The sequence below is a fragment of the Nannospalax galili genome, unplaced genomic scaffold (genome assembly GCF_000622305.1).
Source record: "Nannospalax galili isolate Female #2095 unplaced genomic scaffold, S.galili_v1.0 scaffold5, whole genome shotgun sequence".
In the NCBI taxonomy this organism is placed as follows: Eukaryota; Metazoa; Chordata; class Mammalia; order Rodentia; family Spalacidae; genus Nannospalax; species Nannospalax galili.
Window position 1 is genome coordinate 2,909,590 of NW_008353126.1, and position 9,539 is coordinate 2,919,128.

At 37.1% G+C, this 9,539-nt stretch overlaps 1 protein-coding gene across 6 annotated transcripts in view; it reads left to right on the forward strand.

Moving 5' to 3' along the window:
- The window catches only part of Wdr47 (WD repeat domain 47), an 82,726-nt gene that overhangs the window by 53,267 nt on the left and 19,920 nt on the right, over positions 1–9,539 (forward strand). For all 6 annotated transcript variants that reach the window (XM_008850413.2, XM_008850414.2, XM_029554672.1 and 3 more), the window contains 3 exons: positions 912–987; positions 2,516–2,673; positions 8,602–8,771. In XM_008850413.2, coding sequence (XP_008848635.1) covers positions 912–987; positions 2,516–2,673; positions 8,602–8,771 — 404 coding nt within the window. The remainder of the gene's footprint in view (positions 1–911; positions 988–2,515; positions 2,674–8,601; positions 8,772–9,539) is intronic.

Sequence of the window (9,539 nt, forward strand, 5' to 3'; positions counted from 1 at the left end):
TATAAGACTTGTTGCTTTTTCTACTCTGAAAATTTTTAGGTCCTATCCTCCTCTGATGTTGTGTAATTTCATTCTGTTGAGTAGTTCATGTACTCTTTAAAATTGGAAACTTAAGTTTTCAGAAGTTGGAAAAAGTATTTAACAATATTCTGACATTTTTCTATTTTTTTTGCTATAATATTTGAACTATCTAAAGCTTATTCTCTAAAAAATTCCTTTTTGAAATGCGTACTGCTCTTTTTTTCTGAGATTATATCCTGTTATCTGTAAAGAGTGTAACTGTTTTGTAGATTCGTGGCTTTTTTCCTTGAAGTGTCTCTCTTCCAAGTTATTTTAGTCTCTAGCTTTATTCTAGGAGAATTTCTTCAAATATATGGAAATCTTTGACTATCTTTAATGCGTGAGGAGTTTTAAGAAAGTTTATTTGAAAAGAATTGCATTTATTGGTTGATTTGACTACCTTTGACCTCTTGGGGGTGGGGGGAGTGGGTCCCATTCAATAGAAATACTGTTCTATTAAGAGGCCTTCAACTGTCAGTTTCAGTTAGATTTTTGTTGTTGTTTTCTCCTCTTAAGGCCAGATAATTTTCCTAAAGAGCATGCTCTAGGTTCATGATTGGGGTAGGTTTTAAGCATTGTAGACAGGATTTTTGGAACCAAGTAGAGAAAATGTTCTTGACTCTTTACTTTATGGTGTATAGACTTTACTTAATCTTTCCAGAATCACACTTCACCTTCTCTTTACAACTCTCGGTATCACTGAATCCAGAGGCTCTCCATGTCTCAACATAGTGACTTTGAGAAGAGTCATTTAAGATCATTTGCTAAAAAGGTTAAATATTGAAAGTTTAGATTTACTTAGTTTCTGCTTTGATTTTCAAAGTAAACTATTTTGATTTATACTCTCACAGCTCATCAGAACATTCGGTCAGTAAGCCATCTCTTGGAGATTCTTCCGGGAGTCTATCAAGATCAAAAGGGGAAGAGGTAATGTTTTGGAGAAGTTGTGTTTGTGTGTGTGTGTGTGTGTGTGTGTGTGTGTGTGTGTGTGTGTTTAAATGATGCAGAGAATTCTTAATTCAAAGAAAATTATTTTTAGAATAGTCATAATATTTATCTCACCGAACTAAATGGAGAAGTTGCTTTATAAAACACATTTCCCGTGGGCTGGTGAGGTGGGGAAAGGTGCTTATCACCAAGTTTGAAACCCTGAGTTCAATCCCACGGACCCATATAGGAGACAGCTGACTTCTGGAAGTCGCCTTCTGACTTACATATGTTGTGGTATATGTGCACATGTGTGCATGCACATATACATACACACTTAAAGTAAATGTAATTTTTTAAAAGAAAACACATTTTCAAGTATTCATATTAATGGCGTAGTAGTGACCTTGACTTTGCACAGGAATTGGGACAGTGTGCTGCTCTGAACATTAGAGTAGCAGGGTTAGATATTATTGGTGCCTCTGCTGGACCTTTTATCTTAGTACCTTTCTTGTGCTTTGGAATCAGTCATCCTTTCCTTTCTAGAATACTTTTGTTTCTTGTCATCTTGCTTCCTCTAGTTCAAAATTTAACCTCATAAAGTTTTTTTCAGGTTCCTGTAGGGGTTGAACAGGAAGCAAATTCATAGTCACCCATTTTCATGATAAGTACACAGGAATATTTGTCCCTTGTACAAAGAAATATACAATACCAGTGCTTCTAGATCCTTTGATTTTCAAGGGAAACTAGCAATGTAGATTTTTTTCATGTGAAATCTCTTATTTTAAAAATGACTACAATTTTTAAAAATTTAAAACACTGAAGAACAAATAAAATCAATTTATTATTAAAAATATTAAAATCAACTTATTATTGATGTGCTAAAAATGTTTCATCAGCCAGCCCTCTCCTTTTCTCTTGTCTCCTCCATACTATTCATTTAGCATCACATTTCTTATGTATGGACTAAAGGAAGAATGTAGTACTTCTAGCATTTTCATAGTTTTAAAAGGGCATTCTACAATTTCAGTTTAAAATGCTAAAATAGTCATTGCTGGAGATAATGGTAAACTGTCCTTTTTTTTTTTAAACCTTAAGTGGATTAAATAATAGTCTTTTATACTACTTTTTTTTTTCTGAGAGTGGTCTCAGAATTAGTCTATAACTAATTCTCTTGCCATAGTCTCCCAGCTAGCAGCCCATATGTTTCCTGTTCAAAACAAATATGATGTTCTGTTGTTTTTGCTAGAACTTCTATATATGTAAGGTTTTCTCCCTTGATAGAGAGAGCTTAATATGGGAGTATATACTTAAAATATTTTGCCTTAAGAAAAATTTCTGTGTTTATGAACTGTCTTGACTTTTGCTTGGTAATGATTAACAAAAATTAGAAACATGGGTATTTGGATTTGACACATAAAAGGTTATTGGTAGTTACTATGAAATGACAGTAATTTAAAATGGGACAAAGGTGGCTCAAATTAATTACTTTTTTATAGACTGACTTTTATATTCATTATTTCCACAGGATGACAAATCAAAAAAGCAGTTTGTTTGTATTAATACTCTAGAAGACACACAAGCTGTTAGAGCAGTGGCTTTTCATCCAAGTGGTAGTTTATATGCTGTTGGTTCGAATTCAAAAACTCTGAGAGTTTGTGCCTATCCAGAAGTAATTGATCCAAGGTGAGAAGAGCTGGTTTGCATTGATGCACTTGTCTAATTTTAAGTTAGCTATATTGGTTGTTTTTTCAGAATTGTCATTCAACAACGCTTTAATTCTTCCTTTCCTTGTTTTATTAATGCTTAGGAAATATATTCACCATTATTAATTTTTTATTTCCCTACAGAAAATATTTTTATTATGCCATTTAATACTCAGTATAGTCTTATTTCCATGACATTTTTTATTTACTTACTTACTTTTTGGTCTTTTTGAGACAGGGTCTCCCTGTAGCCCCGGCTGGCCTGGAACTCACTATGTAGACCAGGCTGACCTGGAACTTACAGAGATCTGCCTGTCTCTGCCTCCCGAGTGCTGGGATTAAAGGTTTGTGCCACCATACCCAGTCTTTAAAATTTATTTTTTATCTGTAAAGTTTGTATATTTCAGTTAAATGATATGACAAAAACAGCTATGCTGGTTACAGATTGAGAAAGTATTTTTTTTCTTTTGAGACAGCATTTCACTGTGGAGCCTAGACTGAGATCCTTCTGCCTTCTCCTCTTCCTCCTCCTTCTCCTCTTCCTTCTCACAAGTAACTGCCCCCATTCCTAGCACCGCACTTCTTATTATAGCTTCAGAGTTTAGGTTAAATTACCTAATTGCTCATATTTGGCCATTTTAAGCCTACAAAAATTAAAATTTTATTTGAATAACATAGGAGTGGTTTCACCTTCCTGTTCTAGCAAATTGTAGGATCTGAAAATAAGGAAAATATTTTTAAAGATACGTCATTAAAAGGGACATATATGTTATTTGGGGCTGGTGAGGTGGCTCAGCAGTTAAGAGCATTGGCTGTTCTTGCAGAGGACCTGGGTTTGAATCCCAGCACCCACTTGGCAGCTAACAATTGTCTGTAACTCCAGTTCCAGAGGATTCAGCGCCATCTTCTGACCTCTGTGGGCATTGCATGGCATGGGTGCACTTACACACATGTAGGCAATACACTCATACACATAAAATAAAAATAATAAATGAAATATTTTTAAAAAGGACATATATGTTACTTATAGCTCTGTAATAGAGCATCTGCCTAGGATGTACAAGGTACTAGATTCAATCTCCAACATTATTAAAAAAAAATCTTAGCTGTAACTTCACAGAAATCTAAATATGAGCTTTTTTTTTTTTTTTTTTCCTCTAAAGACAGAATCTCCTTGTAGCTCCAGCTGGCCTGGAACTCACTATGTTGACCAGGCTGGCCCCACCTGCCTCTGACTTCCGAGTGCTGAGATTAAATGTATGTGCCACCACATCCATGCCCAGCTTAGATATGAGCTTTTTTATAAGATACTGTTTTTCTCAACTTTTTTTGATATTAAAATGTCTATCAATAAATTAGCAGATTAAAGATTATGAGCTGTTTGGTAGATTTTTGTGGTTAGGGAAGTGGATACCACAAAAAAAAATGGTTTTCATGTCAAAAGATAAATGCCCAAGCAAAATAAGCTGTATAAATCTTTAAAATTTTAATTATTACAAGCACTGCATGACATATTCTTTTAGATAATTTTTACAATTTTTAAATATTTTTTATTCTTTGAGAATTTCACCCAATATATTTCAATCATACCTACTCCTCCTCCCCCTTTCAACTCCTTTTAGACCCTCCTAGCATATCCCCTTCCCTACTTTGTATCTTTTTCTTTATTTTTTAATAATCTACTGAATCCAGTTAGTGCTTCTCATATGCACATGGGTTTGGGGCCATCCGCTAGATCATGGGTAACCTACTAGTGGTCACACTCCCAAAGAAAAATGACTCTCTCCCCCATCAGCCATCAGTTGCCAGTAGCTCCTCAGCTAGGAGTGGGGCTTCATGAGCCCCTCTCCCTTCCATGCTGGCATTTTGACTGGCTTGATCTTGTGCAGGTCTTGTATATGGAACCACAGCTGCTGTGACTTCCTGAGTGCAATGGACCTGTACAGAAGGCAGCATTTCATAGCACACCTCCTTATCTTCTGGCCTGACTCTTACATTCTTTCTGCCCCCTCTTCTGGCATGTTCCTTGAGCCTTGGGCGGGGGTGAGAGGGAGGGTTAATATAGATGTCTCATTTATAGCTGAGCACTGACAGCCACTAATTCTCAGCACTTAACAGTTATAAGTCTCTAAATTAACTTCTGCTTACTGCAGAAAGAAGCTTCTCTCACCAAAGTTGAGAGCAGATCAGATCTTTGGGTATAAACATAAATAAATAATTAGAAGATAGCTTAACAGCATGACCATTTGACAACATAATAGTAGTTTCCCCCCAAGACTTATTACCTCCTCAGCCATAAGCTTGACCAAGTTTACAGTAACAATGTGGGTTTTTGTTTGTTTTTACAAGTTTTAATCTTTTTTAAAAAGTATTTTATTTATTATTTTTATTTTATGTGTATGTGTGTATTGCCTGCATGTAGGTAAGTGCACCCATGTTGTGCAATGACCTCGGAAGACAGAAGATGCTGTCAGATTCCCTGGAACTGGAGTTATGAACAGTTGTTAGCTGCCATGTGGGTGCTGGGATTAGAACCTGGGTCTTCTGCAAGAACAGTTAGTGTTCTTAACTGCTGAGCCATCTCACCAGCCCAATACTTATAATCTTTAAGGGACAGAATTGATGGAGTTTTTCATGGTATATTTTTACCATTTCTATATTTGAAATTAAAAAAATAATTTTTTTTTGAGACAGGGTGTCACTGTGCAGCACTGGCTGACCTGGAACTTGCTATGTAGACCAGGCTGGCCTCAACAAAGATCTGCCTCCCTCTACCTCCTGAGTGCTGGAATTAAAAGGATTTACCATACCTAGCCTTGAAATAATTTTGACTTTTGACCTGTGATAACATTTGAAGACTGGGAAAAATAATAATAGTGCCCATGTTTGGTCATTGTTGTAATTTATTGGTGCCCATTGCATTATTAAATAGAAATACCTGAAGCTGGGCGTGATGGTGCATGCCTTTAATCCCAGCACTCTGGAGGCAGAGACAGGCAGATCTCTGTGAGTTTGAGGCCAGCCTGGTCTACATAGTGAGTTCCAGGCCAGCTGGGGCTACAGGGAGACCTTGTCTCAAAAAGACCAAAAAAAAAAAAAAAAAAAAAAAAAAAAAAAAAAGAAATACTTGAAAAAGAGAAAGCACAATTCTAAATCAAGGAGTGAAAAATAGCAATGATTATGGAGGTATAGAATTAATATGATGGCTCTTGTGACCTCTCCAGCCTTGTGTATTTGGCTGTGTTTACAGTACCACACATGAATTTCCTCCCATTGAGTGGGCCTTATGTCCAATTAGAGAGTTGCTGATTACCCCCAAAATAAAATTGCCACTACTGCACCATTAGAGATAGTTTCTGGACCACTGGATCCACTTCACAGCTGGATAGGACCATTGGCTGGTTTTCTCCTTGGCAACTTGAATAGTATCTTTTGATACTGTGAGAGCTAGTCTTCAGGAAGGTTTCCAGATCAGTTCCAGCTCCAGACTTCTGTATCCAAAGTCTGTCCTCTCTTCAGCAATAGGGTCTTTGGTTGGTTGGTTGGTTGGTTGGTTGGTTTTTGAGACAGGGTCTCCCTGTAGTCCCAGCTGGCCTGGAACTCACCATGTAGACCAGGCTGGCTTTAACTCACAGAGATCCGCCTGCCTCTGCAAATTCTGGGATTAAAGGCGTGTGTCACTATGCCTGGCCAGCAATAGGGTCTTACCTTCAAGTTCTGTGAGGCAATATAAGGCTGTAGCAATAGCCTTAGTTATTTTAGGAGTCTCTTGGACTACCCTAACTAGCAAATTGAAGGGAGGTTTCTCCTGCCCTGGTACTGTGTATTTTGTTATCTAGCCTTCAGCTACACACACACACACACACACACACACACACACACACACAATTGTATGTATTTTTCAGTAGACTTTTGAACTAATACATTTTTCCCTGGTTTTTCACACCATCTACACCTAAGTATTATTTATCTATACTCTTCTCTCTCCCCCTGTATAGCTCTCCCTATTCCCTTTGCAGTTAAAGTATTCCCCCATTTTCCCCATTTCTCTCTTGGAACTCTTGCTTCCTGCTCTCCCTCTCTCAAGCGCCTTCTTCCCCTTTGCTCCCATGGTTCTTTTCCATTTTCCTGGCTCCTGCAGTTAAATTACATCAGGATATATTTGTTTTGAAACAGGATCTCACTGTGTGGCCCCGACTCGTCTTGAACTTGAAATCCTCCTGCTTCAACCTCCAGAGTACTGGGAATTATAGGTGTGGGCCAACATACCTGGGTCTAATTGTTTCTCATTTTTTCAATTTCCTTTGCTGGTCACAGATGTTTCATAAGGGTGAAAATACCCCACAACTTTTACGAAAATTTATTTGTTTAACACATTTATTTTGAGCTCCACTATGTTAGGCTTTAGGGTTAGGTTTATGTAGAACAGATAAGTTTATTAACTTCTGGTAGGGGGAGATGGATTATGCCAATAAGAAAATGTTTCCAGGCTGGAGAGATGGCTCAGTGGTTAAGAGCACGACTGCTCTTGCAGAGGACCTGGGTTCAATTCCCAGCACCCATATGGCGGCCACAAACTGTTCTTAACTCCAGTTCCGGGGAAATCCAAAGCCCTCTTCCGAACTCCGCAGCATTGCATGACACGGGTGCACTCACATACATGCAGGCAATACACTCATACACATAAAAGAAGGAAAAAAAGAAAAGAAAATGTTTCAAAGACATGGCCACAGGCCAGTGTGGTGAAAGAAATTCAGCTGAGGTTTCCTTCTCTCAGGTGTCTCTAGTTGTGTCACTTTGACAGAAACCACCAGCACATGTGGCATATTGCACATTGCATACCTGAGCTTCAGGTACCTCATCCACTGCATTTGCCTTCTGTGTTCTGAATATTTAATGTTTATCACCACTAGCCCCACAGATTCTTTCCTGTCACATGCTCAACAAGCACTTTCTGATCTATATCTTTTTTTCCTGTCTCCTACCTTGATGTTTTCTTTGAAAAATTCTCCCTATCTTTTAAAGCTCCAAACTTCATACATCACTGTAATGACTTATATGTGGTAGTCATGACAACATCTACCCCTACAAGATTTTTAAACTGTGGAAAGAGATCTTGTCTCTCTCTTTCTTTTTTTATCCATTCTTTACCTTTCCTTAGACTCAGGCACATTGCTTACTTATTACTTGATTAATAAATGTTTATTGTATTTTCTTAATTTGGAAACACTCGTTATTAGCTCTCTTTGTTTATATTTTTGTTTCTGAACTAAAAAATCTATTTAAAACAGGAGAAATGATTTATTTTTTTTAATGTGTATATTAGTGTTTACCTGCATGTATATAAGTGTACCATGTGCATGCAATGCCCATGGAGGCCATAAGAGGGCATCAAATCCCCTGGAACTGGGGTTACACGTGGTTGTTTGGTGCTGGAAATTGAACCCTGGTCCTCTGCAAGAGTAGCCAGTGCTCTTAACTGCTGAGCCATCTCTCTAGCCCTCGGAAATGATGTTTTTAAAGTCATGCCTTATTTATTATATGATCTGAAATGAGAGATAAATGGTTTGTAATTTTACTGTTTTGATTTTAAATATGATTTACATTATTTTCCTTTATGATTTTGAAAACTCGATAATCTGTTGTCAGTTGGCATGGAGGTGCCCATGCATTATTTCAGCGCTCAGGAGGCCGAGAGGCAGGTGAATTATGAGGGCCATCCTAGGCTATATAATGAGATCCTATCCAAAGGAGGAAAAAAACAAACAAAAAACAAACAAAAAAAAACCTCTGTTGCTGGATATTCTTTTTCCTCTCTTCTTTAAGAACAACCATAATAGAGAATTTCATATTGACTAATTTTGACAAGCAAGAAATTGAAATGTCTCTATGTACTTTTTCTTTTCAGTGTGCATGATGTTCCTAAGCAGCCAGTGGTACGATTTAAAAGAAACAAACATCATAAAGGATCCATTTATTGTGTTGCTTGGAGTCCTTGTGGACAGTTACTAGCAACAGGATCAAATGACAAATACGTAAAAGTGTTACCGTTCAATGCAGAGACTTGTAATGCAACAGGTAGGGCTCAAGTATGTAAGCAGTAGCTGGCTTATTAACATATACCTTATCTTAAACCCATGTTGTATCTTTCTGGTCTTCAATGGAATCTAAGAATACAATCTTAAAGAATTTGTTTTTATATTCTGATAATTTCAGTTCAGTTAGGCATTAATTCTTTTTAAATAAATTCCTACGAGTAGGCAAGGTAGTGTCTGAATCTTAGAAAACTTTTTAAGATAAACATAACTTTTTTTTTTGGTCTTTTTGAGACGGGGTCTCCTTGTAGCCCCATCTGTCCTGGAACTCACTATGTAGACCAGGCTGGCCTTGAACTCACAGAGATCCGCCTGCCTCTGCCTCCCTAGTGCTGGGATTAAAGGTGTGCGCCACCACACCTAGCTGATAAACATAACTTTTTTTTCTTTTTTAATTATTTATTTAATAACCACATAATTAGAAGAAGCATTTCAAACAGCATTGACATATTCAATAACAATTTCCAGAGCTAAGATGCATCTCTTTCAAAATTGACTGGAAATTTTTACGTTTACAGTTGAATTAATACAGTTATATATTATTGTACTCAGTATAAACCCTATAAAGACATAAAATTCTATGAGTTTTAAACCTTTAAAAAAGATCTCCATTTCATTTTAGAATACATTGTTCCTTGCAGAAAGACTCATTGTTCTTGCTACAAACACTGAGATGTTGGCGCATGCATCTCTAATCTGTATGTATCTGATTATTACTAGTCATAATCTGTTGCACTTGGATCCTTGGGAC